The following is an 18,937-nucleotide window of genomic DNA, read 5'->3' as shown; positions in this document are numbered from 1 at the left end:
TGCAGATGATACAAAACTGGGTGGAATAGCAAACACCCTAGAAGACAGAATGAAGATCCAGGACAATCTTGATAAACTTGAACACTGGGTTGAAAGCAACCAAATGAGATTCAGTAAGGACAAGTGCCAAGTTCTCCACCTAGGAAAAAGAAACCAAATGCATTGATACAAGATGGGGAATATGTGGCTCAAGAGAACTGAAAAAGAAAAAGATCTTGGAGTAATTGTGGATGATAGGCTAAACAGGAGCCAACAATGCAATGCAGTTGCCAAAAGGTTAAATGCTTTTTTGGAATGCATTAACAGAAACATTACTTCCAAACCACAAGTAGTAGTAGTTTCTGTATACACCTCACTAGTCAGACCTCATCTGGAACGTTGTGTCCAGTTCTTGGCACCAAGATTTAATAAAGATGCAGGAAAATTAGAAGAGGTCCAGAGGAAGGCAACAGAAATGATCCATGAACTGGGCATGTTCACCCTTGAGGAGACGGGGGGGAGGGGGGCATGATGTCCCTCTGTAAGTACCTCAATGGCTGTCACAAAGGGGAAGGTCAAGTTCACTTCTTGCTGATACCAGAGTGTAGGACAAAAATCAAGTTGCGACAACCCAGATTCCGGCTGGACATCAGGAAAATCTTCCTCACTGTCAGAGCAATACGGCAGTGGGCCCAGCTGCCTGGAGAGGTGGTGCGCTCTTCCACACTGGGGACGTTTAAAAAAGAAACTAGAGAGTCCTCTGAGTGGGATGGTGTAACTTGGTGTCCTGCAACAGCAGGGGGCTGGACCCAATGGCCCTCATGGCCCCTTCCAGCTCTGCTATTTTATGAGTCTCTGATTTTCCTTCTAAATGAAAATCATAATGGATTTTGGTGCAATCATGTATATGTTCAAAAGTATGCAATCTTTTCCCAGATCTGCCTTTTTTAAAATAGGCATTTTTCATGCATGTTTTTCTAAAGTAGACATTTTTCAAATGCTTTTTCCCTACAAACAGGATTGCCTGCTCAAGAATAGATGAGGATTGATTGCAGACTAGCAACTAGCTGGGTCAACAAAGAGAAGCAGGCAGGCTGTGGCCGGGTGTTCTCCAGATAGGAAATGGTGGTACGATGCAGGAGCAGCAGCACTGTGGGAAAGAACGGGCCATCTCTGGTGAGAAATACAGTAGCCTTATGCCGCTAAAGGACTCATTCGCTGCCTTCTGTCTCTCTATTCCATTAACCCTGCAGGTCTTTCAGGAGGTGCAGAAGCTAAAAGCCGCTGGGAAACTGAAGCAGAGGCCGAAGTGCCAGGGGAGATCTAGGGCAGGGAGAGCTACAGCAGCCCAGAAGCAGAACAGAGAGACCCCCGCGTGAGAACGTCTCGTGCCAGAGTGGAGGCGGTGCTGAGCAACAGCTTCGGAAGACACTCGCCAATAAATTGCTTAACTATCCATATTCCTCTTAGTGTGGGTGCATCTATGGGAACATCCCATCTTCTACTGTTTTTCTTCTTCAGGGGCCACCATCACTGGGACTGCTTAGCAATGGTTGTAAAACACTCACGGGTGGAACAGTCTGCCTGCTGCAGTTGAAAGTTTCCTGAATGTGAACTTTGCAAAGTGGTACCTGCTTTCAGGCTCTACTTCCCAGGGTGCCTTGGTGCTTCTTTGGAAATGGGAACAGGGATGCTTACTTGATTGTGCTGAAAACAGGCCATGATGCTGGCAGGGAGTGTATGCCTGTCTCAGATACCCTATGGAAAGAGCTGTGGTTCCCATACAGAAGCACCTGGCCATCTGTTTCTGGGACTAAGGAGCTGGGAATAAGAACACAAAGCATCTGCCCGTTCATTTCACAAGAATTTGCAGCGCTGCCAACAAGGGCTGCATTAAATTCCCATGAACTTATTTACTGTATCAGACAAAAATGTGTGTGGTTAGAGGAAAGGGGAGACCACCTGGAAAGGCGTGAGCCCCAGCAGCTCCCCTTTTCAGGTCACTGATTTGCTTAGTCTGCTTTGTCTGGAGTTCTCTTAAGTAGTTGCAAACATGCAGGAAGAGCCGCAAGCTCCAAAGGCCAAACATAGCCATGCATCCAGCTCCACTGGAGAAGTTGTTCTCTGCAGGGCCGCTGAAGGGGCAGTCTGCCTTTGGTGCCACCTGATGCGCCCTGCCTGTTCCCGTCTGCACAGCCAGTGGCAAGGGCTGATAGGACTTGGAGGCCAAAATAGACAGAGGGTCAGCAGCTCAGGCCACCCTGGTCTAGCGTCTGCTCTACACGGAGGAGAAGTAGTTGGCTGACTTCTGGGTGGTTGAATAGGCAAGTAGCTCACTGCTGGGCTTGCGTTCAAGGGCACCATGCCTTTACTTGGAGGAGCGTTCAGATGCACGGTTCTCCCCCGCCATTCAAAATACCTTCCATCCTTATTGCTCCATTGTTCTGCATAAGTAGTCCAAGCGCTTAAGCATCCCTACCTACAAGGCTGTCACAGAATTTGACCGGCAAAGGGTTGCCTGCGGAGGGGGGTTTCCCAAGTAGGGGCGGAGGGCTTTTTTGTGTAGCTCCGTTTGATAAGACATGAAGCCGCTCCTGAAGGACATTCTCAGTTTTCAGGCCAGCTTCACCAGGCTTTCCAGGGCCCACTCAGAGTTTCCACATTTCTAAGCTACTGCCTGTTGCCTAACCAGTGGGAACCAAAGACAGTTCTCTTTTGTGAAAGACCTCTGAGGGACTGCTGCACTGGCTGTTGTACAACTTGTGCAACGGTGTCAACTCCCACTTGGACTTGCCTTCTGAAGGTTACTCTGAGTTGCCAGTGATTTCAGGCCGAGCCATGTCCCAGCCAGTGACGTGCCAGCCAGTTAGCACAGTTTCACCGGTTACTCTGTCCTCAGAAGGCAGTTGGAGCTCTGGGAGGTACGACTGCTTTTCAGACTGGCCCATGTGTAAGTAGATATCTGGCTAAGTTCTCCCTTTGTGGAGCAACTCCATGGATGGGCAGGTGGGGACACTGTGGTGCAGGCTTGCACACTTCGAGGTTTGTTCCTTGAGCCCCACTTTGCTTCCATTTGAACAGCTGCTAAGTCCTGAGCACAGCTGTACTACTCCTCCTCAGAGCTAATTTCATTTTACTTTGGAAGGGTTTAGGTGCAGGACTGCACTTGGGCGGGGGGTGGGGTTGTTTGGGGACAGAATGCTGTTGAGTTTGGGAAAATACTTTAGACAGTTGCAAACACAGGAACAGTTTGTTATCAAACAAAATATAGACTATGTCTTCCCCTTTGAACTGCTGAGAAGTTGCTCTTGAATGTCCTCTCAGTTGCAGCAGTAGCTTCACCTGGGTATGGAGATGGAGCCCCACCCCAAACCCTCTTCATATGTACAGAACTAGCAGTGCGCTTGGGGCATAGGAATGGGTGTCATAAGTACAGGTTAGGGGACAAGTAGTTGTAGAGCAGCGCTAGTGAAAGGGACCTCGGGGTGCTGGTTGGCTGCAGGCTAAACATGAGTCAGCAGTGTGATGCCGCACTCAAGAGGCCAACGCCACCCTTGGCTATATAGCCAGAAGCATGGCTTCTAGATCAAGGGAGGTATTACTACCACTCTACACGACTCTGGTGCGCCTGTCACTGGAGTACTGTGTGCAGTTCTGAGCTCCACATTACAGGAAGAATATAGCCAGTTTAGAATTGGTGCAATGAAGAGCCATAAGGACAGTGGCCAGATGGTGGGGGAAGCTGTATGAGGCAAGACAGAGGGAACTGGGTCTTTTCAGCCTGGAGAAATCTCTGAGGAGATCTGTTGGCAACATACAGGCACATGAAGGGGTGTCATGCAGAGGTGGGTAGAGACCTGTTTTCCCCTGCAGAGGAAGGCAGGACATGTTCCAACAGAGCCAAGCTCAGGGAACCCAGGTTCCATTTGGATGCCAGGAAGCACTTCCTGACAGTCAGGACCCCGAGGGTGTGGAATGGGCTTCCACGGGAGGTGGTTGAGGCCCCACTGGTGAGGGTGTTCAAGGATAGGCTGGAAAGGCACATGGTAGGTATTTCATGAGTGGAGCCAGCTAGAGCCAGGGTCAGACTAGATGGTCTGGGAGACCTGTTCTGACTCTTACGTTTCTGTAAATCTTCCATTATACAATCCTAACACTATATTCAATATTACTTTCAAATCAAGAGACACAGCGTTGTTTTCTTTCAGTTTCATATTTTAAAGGGCAAATATTCTGCTTTTAATTTTTAAGAAATAGCATGGGGCATGTATGCATGTAGGCACACCTGTCCTCTTGCGCCCGTTATCATGATGGATCTGATCTAGGCATGATCAGTGAGCATGGGTGGTATTTTAGGACCCCATTGGACAGGTGAGCTATTGCTTCAGTTATTTCCAGAGGCAAAACTGTTGGTTCATCTTCACACAACCCGCCGTCTTGTGAGGCCGTTTCCACTCATCTTCTTCCTTGTGATGTCTCTGCTTCTTTGTGTGTGTTTGCCAGGCTGTGTTGGACTTTGCTGCCCATCAATCCTGAGCTGCTACATCTCACACAAATATGAAGAGCACTGTTTCCTCGGGATGGTGCCTGGTGGCATGACAGCCTTACGGACTCACATGCGGCTCTCTTACGGCATTCCGGTAACTGTTCGCCATCGGTGGTGCTGGGTAGTGTGTGACCACAGGAGATGTGGTTCCACCAAGTGGCAGGATCTGGGATAGTTAAAGAAATACATGAGATGTGCACCTAGAAAGTGTTTCGACCACCCTTGTTCAGTGTTCAGAGCCCTTTTTGATGGCAAGGGGCAGTTGCTGAAGGAAAGTGCTTGCTGAATGAGGCTGGGTCTGCTAGAGAGCATCAGTTGCTGGCCATCTCCTTGCTGCCTGAAACAGCTTGGACTGCTAGCAAAGAAAAGGCAGCATCCAAACAAGAGGCAGGCTTATTTGCATGGCCTGACTCTTCTCCTCCTACTTCCATAAACTATTTCAGAGCTTGGAGGGGAGTAAAAGTGGCTGCACTTACCAGCAGGCCTCAGTCTGTTTCCATCTCTCCCTGCCCTGCCCCACCACATGCTGTACGCAAGTCCTGTTGACAGGACTTGCTGATGAACAAGTATTTTGCAACACCTTTTGCAATACCCTTTCATATTCATAACCCTGTGAAGCAACTCCTGTGTTCTCGTAATTCTGAACATCCAGGAATATCATCTGCAAAGAATTTTTCAAGCCCGGTACCAGTTTCCCTCCATTGCAGAATGGAACAAACATGATTTCTCTTGATTTTACAGCACCACAGTTAATGGTGTTTCCATGGAATTATATGGCACATGCTTTGTTTCAAAAGAGCCATTGTCTTTCAGCCGCCCCATCCCTGCAAGTCATGGCATTACTAAACCCTTTGTCACCTTGCAGAGGAAGTTGAGATATATGTGGTAGGTGAAACACAGGGAACCAAACAGCTCTTATGAAAAGAAGCCACAGATTCATGTGATGGCATTTAGACACAGAGTAATTTTGATTCTCCCCCACCATTCAGAAAACATTCTCACCTGTTATCCTCTAACTTGTGTTTTCCTGAGCAGTTCCAACATCCCGTGCATAGTGTGGGAAAGCTGGCTTAATGTTTACCTGACAATTAATCCTAAACATTAGGATCCTGACAGTTAATGGATTAGCTGACAATTAATAGCCAAAGTTCTCTGAGCAATGCAGCAGAAAGGTGATAAAGTGGAGAGCTCTGTGGCTGATCTTACAGTGTGAGCAGGCTGATATGGGAAAAAGCCACCCTTCAAATAATTTGGTCCCAAACCATTTAAAGCTTTAAAAGATTGAAATGGGTTCTTTGAATTAAGCTTGCAAGCATTCCTGTATGCAGCGCAGCTGGTGCAGAATTGGTTCCATACCATTTGGCTGCCTCATCCCCACCAACTTTTGGGGGGCCATGTGAGCTAAGTGCTAGCTCTGTAGGACCAGCAGCTCGCTCAGCAGCCAGTGGCCACCTGAAACACACCCACAAAAACACTGCAGCAGCCCAAGTTCAAACCTGCTTGATTACAAAAGCCTTTGGATAGCTATGGGCAGATTGGTATTTTTCAAGCCAGCTTGCCTCAAACTATTCCAAGCTTCTTGGAGGAAGGCAAAAGCTAAAAATCTTAGCAAATGCACTGCATGCAGCCCTTTTCACACTTGGAGTAACCCATCATCTTTCTTCAAGCATTTGATTTTAATGCTGCGAATATTTAGTGCTACACAGCATGCAAAGTGTGATACATTTCCTGTGATATTTATAGCTCTGTAAGACAGGTCATCATTTCTCTGCTCAGAAAGAGAGAGACTTGCCTAGAAGGTAAAATTCAGACCAGGAACTCCAGTTGATAGCTTAGTGTCTTCGCACAGCTTCGCACTTGCAACTTGTATGCATCCTCCTCGTTGGGCTTGCCCAGCATACTATCTCCCTTTATTTTCCAAATACATCTGCATAATGTTCTGGGCCTGCGTATGAGTGAACATGAATTCCAGAATTGAATGCAACATCTCTCACGATTTTTTTCTTGGTTTTAATAACAGGGCACAGTTTGTAGTGATGCACTGTCAATGTGTCTTTGCGGGTGGTGTGAATTATGCCGCATGGCTCGAGAAGTGCACATCCGTTCTCGGTCTTAAAAGGAAAACCAAGGTATAAAAATCTTGACTGAAAAGGGGTAACAGCATTTTGGAGGCAAGCACTTCTTGCACATGGGCAGAAATTGCAAACTGCGATCCAAGGAACTCTAAGTACCCCTTCCAGCCATACGTCTAAAGGGATTCTCGCACTCAGTGCCTAACCGCTTCCTACCTAGAATACCGCCGTGAGCCCCGCGGGGCCACCTCATGAAGCTGATTCGCGGGGGAGCTGCATGGCGAAAGGAGCGGTTTATCACCCGCACTTTGGCACTCACTCCCGCGAGATGCAGTGCTGCCCCGGTGAGACTGGCGTTAAAAGGGGGCTGGGCGTATTCACGGGGGGGCGCGGCGGCGGCGGCCCGGGGCTGCCTGGCAGGACGGCGCTATGCCGCGCGGGTCATGAGCGGAAGGCGGCGAGGCCCCCCGGGAGCAGCCGTGGCGCCGGCGCCGGCCCCGCCCAGCAGCGAGGGCTCCCGCTGTGCTCCGGGTACCGTGCAAAGGGGCCTTTGCGGTCAGAGCGCGGCGCGTTGCCAGGGCACCGGGCGGCCCACCGCGTCTCCGTGCGTGTCTTTCAGGGGCCGCAGGCAGCTACGCATGCGCCGAGAAGACGTCTCCGGCACGCACAGCCTCGCCTGACGCTGCGCCAGAGGCGGAGCCCGAGGAAGCCCCGCCTTTCCGCGTAAAACGCAACCTGCAAGCTTGGGATTGGCTGCTCTGCCGCACGGTTGTCCTGGCAACGAGGCCGCTTCAGCAGCCGCCCTCTCCGGCCCCGGAGCTTCGCCTCGGAGCCCGCCCGGGCACGGCTTCCCCGGCCATGTCGCTGCGGACGCTGCCGCTGCTCGTCCTCAACTTGGGCGGGGAGATGCTCTACATCGTGGACCAGCGGCTGCGTGCGCAAAGCATCCCGGGAGACAAGGCGCGCCAAGGTCAGGGAGGGCCCCTCCCGCGCCCGCCTCCCCGCGCGTTGCGCGTGACGGCCCGGGACCCCGGACAGGAAACGCGGCGAGCCCGCTCGGGGGCCCAGGGGCTGCGCCTGCGGCTTGAGCGGGCAGAGGCCTGGAGGGCCCCTCCCGAGGCCCGCGAGTTCCCCTTGTGCCGTCGCCGCCCTCCCTGCCCGCGCGCAGGCGCGTCCTCGCCGTGGGGGCAAGGCTCTGCCCCGATGACGCACCAGGCGCCCTGGGGCGGCCTGAGACCGAGCGGGAGCCCCGGCCCGAGCGCAGCCTGGCGAGGGCTCTGGGCGGCTGATGGTTCGGGGCCCTCCTGGCGGGGGGCTGTCAGCATGGGCGCCTTCCCGAGCCGGGCCTGCGCCATGGCTGGGGCTCCCGCGCGCGTTGGCCACAGCCCTAGTGGCCGTCGAGCGGGCTCGGTAACGCTTGGGGTTGCAGGCCGGCCGCTGGGGAAGGTTGCGGTGCGCAGCGCTGTGGGTGTCATTTGAACGGAGCGGGCCGCAGGATAGCCCGCTGGAGGCCGAGGCTGCCTGCTCGCGCACTGGGGAACGGGTGTATGGGCCACGAGGAGGGAAGCAGCCCGTTCCTAAGCGATCCTGCTATGTCCACGTGGGAAGATTGTGCCTTGCACCTCCCTGCGTACAAGTTGCGTCCTGAACTGTGTTTATTTTCTGCTGTAGCAATGCAGTTTTCCCTGCTTGTTGGTTTGAACAGATCATTTGCAGCTAAAGAAATCGCTGCTTATCTACCCAATTACTGCATTCTGAATCACAGGTAGTTGGTAGCTTTGTTTCTGAGACTTCTTACAGTATTTGGTCTTAGCTGGCTCTTAACATGCTTTTGCATACAAGTGATTTGTATCCTGTACAAACAGTTTCTTCTAATCTGATCTTTCAGGAACAGAAATCAGTTGTCAGTAAACAGTTTGGCTTTTTTCTGAGAGTAACTCACAGAGCCATGTAAATCATGACATACTATTTGAACAGGAGATCTTATACAATAATAAAATGATGCTATTAAATATGAAACTTGGGTCCTATTATTATCAGGGCTGTTGTACTTTCAGGCACATCATGAGAAGGCAAGATTCACTGGGCAAAACAATTGTGCTAGGGAAAGTCAAAGACAGAAGGAAAAGAGGAATCCAAATATGAGGTGGATGGATTCCATAAAAGAAGCCGTAGCCTTGAGCTTAAAAAAGCCGATCAGGGCTGTTCAAGGACAGGATGTGGCTGGGTGGGGATACGTTCATAGAGTCACCATAAGACAGAAATTACTTGATTGCATGTAGCATTGACAAATTGCCGCAAGATCTTCCACCAAATTTCATTCTTAGTTGTGCCAAAGTGTATAGTTTTGTTTTATTTTTAAGAATTTCAGTTTCCAGTCACCAGCATCAAATACTGGGCATTCATTAGACTGAATGAAATCTTATCTTCCAAACTGCTGAAACAAACCTGGCACTAGAAAATACCAACGTTTAACTTCACTTACACCTTGCAGGGCAAGCCACTCTTCCGCGCCATAACAAACCTTTCACTGTTGTTGTGAAGATTAAGTGGGTTCTTCAGTGGAAAAATAGGAAATAAGTATTAAATTCTCTTAGTGGTCTAATAAGCATGCTCCTCACATTTTTCTGGTTGTGTACATAAGGGAAAATATGATTTGGTACAGATTATATTTGCTCAGGAAGATAGAAATGCCCTAGCACAGTAACACACCTGCATGGATCTGAGGATGTCTCTGCAGATCTTTATGCTGGGTGGGGGGATTGATTAATAGAATTGTGTCTCATTTATTGGGGTGAGCAGGCTCCATTAAAGTGAGGTTGCTATGAGATCATTGCTTTTTCCTGAAAATTATTGATGGCAAATGCAGTTTTTCCTCCCACAGTTTGTGAAATGTGGTTACAGACATGTCGTCGATCAGGTTTATATTGCCTGCAATATTGCTCCCACCCTACATACATGATATATTGTAAATATTCTCTCAGTTTCTGGAAAAGTATATGAAAACAACCCTAGGCTTTGCCCTGAAATGCCAGTGTGGCAAAGTGCTGAGCGCCAATGTGAAACAATGAAATCAGGGGTTTTTTTGTTTTTGTTTTTTGGATTCTTTTCCATTTATTTGCCCTCTTTCAGCCTACTGGTTTGTGTGTTCTTCTTACTTGACCCATCATTTTTTCTGTTTTATGCTTCATGTAGATGCATGGACTGATGTGGACAGGAGACGAGGTACTGTAATAAATTTAGCCCTCTGCATAAGGCCTTTTTGCACTGCGATTCAAACCATGCACAAGCAATTGAGGGATGTTAGCAGAAGATCCATTCCAATCTCTTTATGTTTGTGGAACTGAGGTGATGGAGAGTATTGTGTAGTTATGCCGGACTAGATCATGAAGAAGTTCATTAGACTGTTGTTGGATGGTCTGGTCAGTTTGACAAACAATATTACCTGGGGGTTGACATGTCAACTGACAGATCAAATATTATCAGTTCACCAGTCAATTAGCCACCTATCTGACCACATTCAAATGTTATCAGATATTCCATGAAACCTACTATGTAGATGATGACTTGCCTTTTTTTGTTCTTTATGGTGTTGCTTGCTGGGAAGGACAAGCATGGGGGCTGCTTGCTCCCTAATACAGCAGCAGGGATGAATCTGACAGCAAAGCTTCTGCTACTGTGCACCTGCTGTTAATAGGCATCTCCAGACAGGAACAGGTGTAGCTATAGGCCACAAAAGTCATTGGATGTTCTTGGAATTTGAAAACATTTGACTTTTTATTTGTGGCCGTCTTGGAGGAGGAGGAAGTACTGATGACAGACTTCTCTTAAAGCGGAAATGGCAACAAAGGCATCCAAAAGGCATTGTCCAGTTCTGGGCTGCACATTATAGAGAGACATAGCTAGGTTAGAATCAGTTCAGCGCAGGTCACAAGAATGGGAAGGATAACATATGAGGCGAGACTGAGGGAACTGGGTCTTTTCAGCCCGGAAAAGAGGAGACTCCAAAGGGGTCTTTTAGGAATGTACAGGTATGGGAGGGGATGTTGTGGAGGAGGGCTGTGACCTGTTCTTCACTAGAGTAGAGGGCGGGATGCATTCCAGTGGGGCAAAGCTCAAGGAACCAAGCTTCAGATTGGATGTCAGGGAGTACTTACATGGAATGGGCTTCTGAGAGAGGTGGTGGAGGCCCCAACAGTGAGGCTGTTCATGGAAAGATTAGACAAGCCCCTGTTGGGGATTGCATGAGCTGGTGGTCAGGCCAATTAGCCCAGGGGGCCCATTCTGACTCACGGTGTTTCTGTGTTTCTAAAACACCTCACTTCCAAATATATGGAAATGTTTCCACGTGGTTCATCACTAACAATGCCAGCAGAATCACAGGCAAAAAAGGCTGTGCAAGTCTCCTTGAGATGATGGGGTCTGGAAGAGAGCAGAAACCAAGGAGATGGTGACCAAATTCACCCACCACGAGACCAGGGTTTGTTTGCTGTATGAACCCTGGGCTCAGGCATGCTGCCTGATCGGCAGTGGCCAGCCAAGCAGTGGACTTGCCACCCTTTGTGTGTGTGTTTTGCAAACCAGGAACTCTGGCTTGTCCTCCCCTGACAAGCCAAAGTAAAAGATAATGTGGGTAATGTCCCTGGCTTGTTGTGGAGGTGAGTTCTGATTCACATGTTCTGCTAAACAAACCACAAATAGTCTACAGGTTGCTCAGCTGCTCCTGATGGGGCAGCATCTACCGGTGCACTGCTTGTGAAGACAGGCTGAGTCCCAGAAGAGGTGCAACCAGCACCACCATCGGGAGGTTTCCGTCCCCTCTGCAAGCTACCAGCATAACTTCCTCTGAAGCTAAAGCAGAGCCAGTTCAATCACACCAGGCTTGCTTCTTTTGTCTTTTCAGTTATGAATGACATCATTGGGGGCATATTCAATAAAAAATTTGTGGATGAGCTGTTTAAGCCACAGGAGCTGTATTCCAGAAAGGCCTTGAGAAGCGTGTTTGAGCGACTGGTTCATGCCTCCATCATGAGACTGAATGCACCCAGCATGGATAAGGTGAGAACTGCTGTTTCTAGTTCCCCATCGGATAACCCTTTTAAGAAATCAAATGATAGCCTCACCTAGAAGTAGGTGACCGTCCACAGCACTCAGAATATGGGCTGAACTTGGACACGCAGTGAAGAGTTGGTACCACTGGAATCCTGATTGTTCAGTGTAAATGTGCAATAATCACTGCAGTTCACCATCCTTATACTTATCTGCTGTCTGCCATGCTGAACTATCCCAACTTGCATGTAGGGCAAATTCATCATGCTACCTCCTTGCTGTGCCCCATGTATCTCACTGGCTGTGTTCATTGCTTACTACACCTCTTCAGATAAGCTGGGTCCATTTGCTTGTTGCTCCTCATCAATGTCAAGGATAAAGTCAAGGCAGTGAAGTGGGTCTTGGAAGTGAAGGAAGAACAGCCTTGTGGGCACAGATGCACACACAGCCCTGTTGTCCTGACTTCAGGTGTTCATGCAATGCCCTTGCTTCGTGCTCGTATGACTATGGAGGAACCGTATAATTGGATGCTACTCGCATTCAGGCTTTCAGAGAGTCCTAAGTTCTGCTGTGGGGAGGTGGGGGCACACAATTAGAAAAGCCACTCTTGGAGCATTGGTCCTCCCAATAGTTTCTGGACTGCTCTCCTGACCAGTTCTTAAAGCCCTAGTCCAAACATTCTCAAAAGGGTGTCAACAAAGTGACTTCCCTCTGCTCCTTAAGCCTGCTGGAATGGGATACAGGGGAGAACCGGTGTGACAACATCTAGATTAAGGAAGTGCCTATCCTGGGAGATCGCTGGCTTCTGCCCTTTTTTTTGCCGAGCATTTGACTTGCCAAGCTGCAGTGTTTGGTCCTTTGCTTTCGGGCTGCATTTCCCTAGTGTAGTTGCTTTTTATTATCTCATTGCACTCATTTAACTGATATAAGGCCCCTGTTCACTGGAGAAGACAATAATGCTAGGCAGTGCTGCTAGGGAAATGAAGGCAGAAGAGCAAGACCAGCTATGAGACTGAACAATTCCATCAGGGATGCCGCAGCCATGGGTTTACAGGGTTGTGAAGGGCAGGTCATTTTGGAGGAGACCCATTCATTGGGTCACCCCAGGTCAGAGAAGGCTTGGCAGAACAAGCCACAGAAGAAAGGGTGCCCCATGGAAGCTATCAGGTCTCTTAAGCAAACAAGCATGCAGTTCCTTGTTGCTATTCCCTGGGTGCGAATTGCAGAATGCACTGCCTGCCTTTTAATCACGCATTTGACAGAATAAATGTTGGCCAGGACCTCGGCAAGCTGCAGGGAAGCTCAGCTAAGACACGTGAATATAGACGAGGTCAACTGGACAAAGCAGCTGCTTGGTAAGTCCAGAGTAAGCCCATGCCTGGGCTTTGCAGTTTAACTGGGTTCCTCTTGTTCTGTAGCTCTATGATCTAATGACTATGGCTTTCAAGTGCCAAGTTCTACTTTGCCCTCGGCCCAAAGACCTTCTGCTCGTCACATTCAACCACCTGGATGCAATCAAGGATTTCATCTATGAATCCCCCAAAACTCTGAACCAGGTCGATGTAACTTTTCGGAGGCTCCTTGATGTAAGAGCATATCATACCCTTTAGAGTACTCAAATACATGTATGTCTATGTGCAACTTATTTATTTCTATGTATTATATTTGTATCTTGCCTTTTTTCCTTTCAAGGAACTCAAGGCAGTTCTCCTTCTCTCATTCTTATCCTCACAATGCCAGTCTTATCCTCTAGAGTCCCAGTTCTGCACTGTGTATGAATACAAAAAAGTACCCAAAAACGAAGCGAGTTGTTGCACTGCTCTTCTGCTGTGTGGGCAGTCCCCCTTCTCCTTACCATGATGTAAGATTACAGAAGGAATTTGTAGCTTAAGCAGCTATGGCGTATGCGTAGCATTCCAAGACAAAAAAATTGACATTTGATTGGAGGGAAGGAAAGGGTTTTGCATGGAGTAGAATGGAAATGATGAAAGAATGTAAAATTTGTTTGTTTGTTTGTTTGTTTGTTTGGGCAGCTTATATGCTGCCCCCTTCGCATAAGCCTCGGGGCAGCTTACAATAATTAAAATCCCGCACATAAATACAAAATACATAGAATACATAAAATAGTGGAAACAGCCTGGTCAGTTTAAAATCAATAAATAAACCTTAACAATTAAAATAGCGTTTAAATAAAAAGGTCTTGGCCTGGCTCCAAAAAGCAAATAAGGACGGCGCCAGGCAGACCTCTCTGGGGAGCGCATTCCATAGGTTGGGTGCCACCACAGAGAAAGCCCTCCTCCAGGTACTCACCCTCCTAATATCCTTCATGGAGGGTTCCCGGAGAACGGCCTCTGCCGCCGATCTCAAGGGGCGGGAGGGCATATAAATCTGGAGATTGTACCAAAGAAAAGTATAAGGCGAAAATAAGGTAGCCATCAACTATAATCCAAAGCCGTTTGATCATTGGGGTTACGGTACTGATATTCTAAAATGTTCAAAAAGTAATGCACTTTTGAAATGGATCCTACATTAGAAAATAAACATGTTTTATTTATCTGGGTCCAAACTTCAGTTTTGAATTCTGTTAGAGGTAAAATACTAGCAGCAGCTAAAGAATCATAAAGTATCTTTGGGGTAATTTGTCTGATACCAAAATGGAAATAGCAATCTTCTACTGACAGTTGTGAGACTTAGTCTTCTTAAAATGGTCTGTATAAATATGAGAAACCCAAAAGTAGAAGCAATAGTCAGTTGTGTTGTTTTCATTCTCTCTCCCAGACATACGGCTCTCTCTCTGCTGGTGAACTTCAGCTTATCCGGCAAACATTGCTCATCTTTTTCCAGGACATACACATCAGGGTGGGTTTATTTTATCCATTTGTTAGGGAGCTTGTGATAGAAGAAAAGGGAGCCATGGTGAAGCTGCATGGCATTACACGACAATATAGAAGAGCTGGGCACAGTTCCCACAGCCCTGCTGAGAGCCTCCACTTAAAGCAGGGGTCTTCAGACTACGGCCCCTGGGCCGGATCCGGCCCACCATGCCCATTTCTCTGGCCTGCCACAGAGGTTTTGGGCTCACCACGCCCACGCCTACCGACTTGCTCACACAGAGATTGTTTTGGACTCGCTCGGAGAAAACAGTTTCCAAGCGAGCAAGCTACTTCCTCGGCACGCCCGCCTTGCTTCACCTCACCACGTGCGCATTGCCTGCCCCCTCGCTGGCACGCATCCGCTGGCGGCACCACCTTGCCGGCCCACGCCCACTGCCTGCACCTTTCAGCTGGCCCCGTTGAAAAAGTTTGAGGACCCCTGCCTTAAAGGGTCCCCCTGCCTCAGTTGTCTTCACCAGCAGCCATCACACTAGGCTGCAGTGGGGCAAGGCGATAGGGAACACAGTGCTGCCTGCATTAGCAATGCAGGAAGACCCCCTTCTCTCCCTTCCTCATTCCTGCAGGCAGTAGCTGCCTTGTTTTGCTGAGCATTTATAAGCAGCTCCACCCTACTTTTAGGCTAAAGAATGGGATAATATACTTTAAATGTTTTCTGGGTGGAACTACTGTACTAATACAGTATTCTGGTTGTTCCTCCATAGGTTTCCATCCTCCTAAAAGACAAAGTACAGAATTCCAATGGCCATTTTGTACTTCCAATCTCAGGTCCAGTTCCTTGGGGAACAGAGATTCCCGGGCTCATAAGGTGAATCTTAAACCCTGCCTTTTCTGATGCATCTGATGTACCTAGCTGTGTGTCCCAACCTGAAGAACCGCTAAGGGCCATGTTTCCATGAGTCATTTCTCTGAGGAAAGCTGCTCTTGTGACTAGGGAAAAGATGCACATGAGCCGGTTCAGGCCAATGAGCTCCTTTAATGAATCCTCTCTCTACAAACTCTCCAAACTGTCCTATCAGAAAGTGAAGAGGTTTTTTTAAATTCTTCCTTCCATACAAGAGGACAACTCTTGTGTAAATTAGTGTTTCCATGTTGTGATTTACAGACTTTTCAATAGTAAAGGGGATGAAATTCGAAGGACTGAGTTCACCAGTGGTGGAAATTACATACTACCACACCGGGAAGGCTCATTTGAGCTTCGTGGAGACAGAATCATTAAACTGGGAACAAACATGTAAGTGAAGCCATGCAAAACCACATTGCAGCTGGGGGCACTGAGCAACCTTACTTTATGCCTCCCATTCACCTTTCTCAATTGCCTCTAGATACAGCATCAGCCGACCTGTAGAAACAGACACGTCTGGGGCCGCCAAAAGTTTGGCTTGCCATGTCAAGGCAAGTAATCTTATTCTACCAACCTGAGTACCACTGTATTGAGAATCACTTTACAACATCTGTTCCCTTTGTTTCCAGATGAGCATCCTGAACCCTTTTAGTATTGTGAGAAGCCCTTCTCTCTGGATACTCTTTAGTTCAGACAGATCATCCTCTGGAATGTATTTATCTCTTTCATTTACATTTTCTATTTCTAGCCTTCCCTTGTATAGGAGGATAGGTATACAGCTGTGTAGGCGCTTGCTTAACTTTGACCTAGAGGTGCAGAGAAACATCTTGCTCCAGTGATTTCTAGACAGGAGAGTGTGAGAGCCTGTGTTGGAGCTTATGTACAACTGATGCATGCCATTTATCCCTTTATCTTGATGTTTATGCATCAGTCCTTGTTAATTTCAGGGTATCTTGTTTCTCTTTTCTGTTTTTGTTTTTTGTCTTCATTACATTGGTTTCTTTTGGTGAAATTCACAATAAAATAGTGAAAAACAGAGATTGTAGGAACATCAGTAAAAAGAGCTTCCTTGTGGAATGGCAGAAAAATATTTCACAGCAATTAATACTGCAGAGGTATCATTCTCTTTTCATTATTTCTTAGAGAAGCTGATCATTTCTGGGAAAATGAATTGGGCCTATATAGGTTTCAGCTTCTCAAATTACACTGGGAGGTTTTTTTTATTAAATGTGTATGTTCTTCGTGTCCTTACTCTATCCATTGGAACATTGCTGCTTTCAGTCAAAATGTCAAAGACCTAGCAGATCCCTTTCTGGTCACCTGGGAGGCAGGAACCCGTGCAAACAGAGCTCTTATGGTGCTGGTTTTCCTTCCCTATTCATGTGACAGACCCATTGTTCTTTCATCCAGGAGAACAGCACTCCCAACCCTCTAGCTAAAGAAGAGCTGAATTTGTTGGCCAGGCTGATGGGTGGCCTCGAAATCAAGAAACCCCTTGGCAGTGAGGCTGGTTTCCGGCTGAATCTCTTCACCACAGATGAGGAGGAAGAGTACGATATGCCTGTTTTGGTTTGTGAGGGAGCGGGGGGTGGGGGGCTTTTGCCTGCCTTTGGGTGACAGGTCTCTGCCTTCCTGAAGCCTTTCTGTGATTGCCCTCCCTCCACAGTGGGTGCCTTCAGGGTGAAGTGCCCATTGGTCATACTACATGTTAATGGCTAACCGTAAACGAGAGGGGTTTGTCAGAAGCTGCTGAGGGTTCCACTAAACACTGAATGGTCCCAATAGTGACCCTTTATTCTCTCCCTTAAGACACGCTGCACTGACCCACCCGGAGGAGTTACCGTATCAAGTAATCAGTATACACGCAGACCAGGTATGCTGTCATTGCTCTATGACATTCCACTGAGGGACAGAGTAACTTGACTAATTAAATGAAATGTTGGTACAAACATTTGTGGCCATGTTAGTGTCTGCCAATAGCACACAATTGGTAATGCAGCCTTTTTTAGTTGGAACAAGTTCAGTTGCTGGAGGTATTGGCATGCAAGCTTTCGAGTTTCACAGAACTCTTGATCGTGTTACTGAATCTTTGATTCAAGAATTACATAAAGGGTGACAAGGCTCACACTGCACAGGGAAAACCCACCATTTTGTTGCTATAACCTAAAAAGGGACTTTTTGGATGAAGTTGAGATCTTACTCCAGTTTGCTGTTTACAAGAGTGCCCACTTAGGAAGCCCACAAGCAGAACACAAGGGCAAAGGCCCTCTCCTGCTGGCTTGCACCAGCCACTAGGAAGCAGCATTCTGGAGTCTGAACAAGAATTCCATCCTGATGGCTCGCCACTCACAGACTAATCTCCTTTCTTCATCTAATCCACTTTTAAAGCCATCTCAGCCAGTGCCCATCACCAGATGGTGCAGTGGGGAATTGTGTAAGTTAATTATGTGTTGCATAACTAGAAACTTGATGTTTGAGTCCCTGGAATGCTGCCTGCTGTTAGCAGAGCTGCTGTTAATATTGAAGGAAGTCTTTTGTGTGACATTCAGTCTTTCAAATCTTACTCTTAGCTCTGGGGGAACATTTTTATTGGAGAAACTCTTGCAAAACTAGGTTTTGCAGCTTTTCCCTAATTTCTTAGGTAACAGAAGTTACTTTGGTTTATAAGAGATGGCTTCCACAAAGAAAATGCTTTAATTCCAAAATAGGTTTTTGTATTTCATTGGTAACATGTTTCTGTCAAATTTTGATTTTTCTTCCCAGAGTTGCTTCTTGTAGTGATGTGATTCTTTTACACAGGATGAGCAACGGAATGAAGAGCTGGCCCGCATCATGGGAGAGTTTGAGGTGCCAGAGCAGCCTACACAGACGATCAGTAAGGGGGCCGACTTATTGGCAATGATGGATGAGCTGTGATATTTGTCTCCAGAGAGCACTGCACTGGGTGCAAAGGAACATGCAATCCCAGTGGTTGCAATACTGGGCAGAGCTGGCAATCAGTCCCCACAAAAGAGTGGTTGCTAAGGTCATCTGATGTCGTGGAGTTGTTAAGGTGGGATGATCCTTGCAACCATCCGTCTAGCTCTCTAGCTTTGGGGAGATATTTGGGGATGCAAATAGCAGCTTATTTCTTGTGCTGTTAATGGTGTAGGTTGCACCTGGTGTAGTTAGAGCTGAAACTGCTGTCAGGGAAGTGGGCATCGAAGACCTGTCTTGCAGCTGCTCCATGCAAAAAAGGGGCCCTAGATGACTTTCTCATTAGAGGTACAAAATGCGCTGCCTGACTCAGCCCCTCTTGCACAGAAAGAGGAATTCCTTCACTGGCGGGGGAGGGCAATTGTGACGTTGTTACTGCCACATCCTTTTTAGCTGCAGCAATAAAAGCCAGAAATCAGACCCTCTTTGTTTCACGTGTCACGGGCCCCTTCGGCACACTCCGCCTGCCCTGCAAACCTCCGCGCTCTGCGCCGGCCTCCTCGCTCCTGAGCTTTTCCGTATCTTCTGGACCCAAGATAAAGCGGAGATGGCTCAAATGAGGCTCCGCTCTCCCCGCATT

General features: G+C 47.9%; 3 protein-coding genes across 6 annotated transcripts in view; all 3 read left to right on the top strand.

The window, feature by feature from the left end:
- MRPS15 (mitochondrial ribosomal protein S15) overlaps positions 1-1,439 on the top strand; it is a 7,848-nt gene extending 6,409 nt beyond the window's left edge. Inside the window, exon 8 of the mRNA XM_044419476.1 lies at positions 1,233-1,439. Coding sequence (XP_044275411.1) covers positions 1,233-1,358 — 126 coding nt within the window. The 3' untranslated portion in view covers positions 1,359-1,439. The remainder of the gene's footprint in view (positions 1-1,232) is intronic.
- Positions 1,440-2,809: 1,370 nt separating this feature from the next.
- On the top strand, positions 2,810-7,066 carry LOC123017848 (cornifelin homolog). The gene is made up of 3 exons (XM_044419466.1): positions 2,810-2,929; positions 4,483-4,619; positions 6,546-7,066. The coding sequence occupies exons 1-3, from the start codon at positions 2,818-2,820 to the stop codon at positions 6,639-6,641; spliced, it is 345 nt and encodes a 114-aa protein (XP_044275401.1). The 5' UTR covers positions 2,810-2,817; the 3' UTR covers positions 6,642-7,066.
- Positions 7,067-7,251: 185 nt separating this feature from the next.
- On the top strand, positions 7,252-18,777 carry OSCP1 (organic solute carrier partner 1). Of its 4 annotated transcripts, XM_044419460.1 has the most exons (11): positions 7,252-7,567; positions 9,793-9,822; positions 11,501-11,655; positions 13,065-13,232; positions 14,425-14,505; positions 15,242-15,345; positions 15,643-15,771; positions 15,863-15,932; positions 16,792-16,931; positions 17,191-17,254; positions 18,181-18,777. In XM_044419460.1, the coding sequence occupies exons 1-11, from the start codon at positions 7,456-7,458 to the stop codon at positions 18,295-18,297; spliced, it is 1,170 nt and encodes a 389-aa protein (XP_044275395.1). In that variant the 5' UTR covers positions 7,252-7,455; the 3' UTR covers positions 18,298-18,777. The 4 variants fall into 4 exon arrangements, with proteins under 4 accessions (XP_044275395.1, XP_044275396.1, XP_044275398.1 ...); XM_044419461.1 differs by lacking the exon at positions 9,793-9,822; XM_044419463.1 differs by lacking the exon at positions 15,643-15,771.
- The last annotated feature ends 160 nt before the right edge of the window (positions 18,778-18,937 follow it).

The sequence above is a fragment of the Varanus komodoensis genome, unplaced genomic scaffold, assembly GCF_004798865.1.
Source record: "Varanus komodoensis strain SLA01 unplaced genomic scaffold, ASM479886v1 scaffold103, whole genome shotgun sequence".
Lineage (NCBI taxonomy): Eukaryota > Metazoa > Chordata > Lepidosauria > Squamata > Varanidae > Varanus > Varanus komodoensis.
This window is presented reverse-complemented; position numbering and strand designations above follow the sequence as displayed.

What these genes read in the sequence shown, in the direction of transcription:
- LOC123017848 (XM_044419466.1), top strand. Translation starts at nt 2,818, where the DNA reads ATGTCCCAGCCAGTGACGTGCCAGCCAGTTAGCACAGTTTCACCGGTT. An exon ending in CTTTTCAGACTGGCCCATGT is followed by an intron (nt 2,930 to 4,482) that starts GTAAGTAGATAT and finishes TGTGTTTGCCAG; the next exon opens with GCTGTGTTGGACTTTGCTGC. An exon ending in GGCTCTCTTACGGCATTCCG is followed by an intron (nt 4,620 to 6,545) that starts GTAACTGTTCGC and finishes TTTTAATAACAG; the next exon opens with GGCACAGTTTGTAGTGATGC.
- OSCP1 (XM_044419460.1), top strand. Translation starts at nt 7,456, where the DNA reads ATGTCGCTGCGGACGCTGCCGCTGCTCGTCCTCAACTTGGGCGGGGAG. An exon ending in ATGCACCCAGCATGGATAAG is followed by an intron (nt 11,656 to 13,064) that starts GTGAGAACTGCT and finishes CTTGTTCTGTAG; the next exon opens with CTCTATGATCTAATGACTAT. An exon ending in ACCACAGATGAGGAGGAAGA is followed by an intron (nt 16,932 to 17,190) that starts GTACGATATGCC and finishes CTCTCCCTTAAG; the next exon opens with ACACGCTGCACTGACCCACC.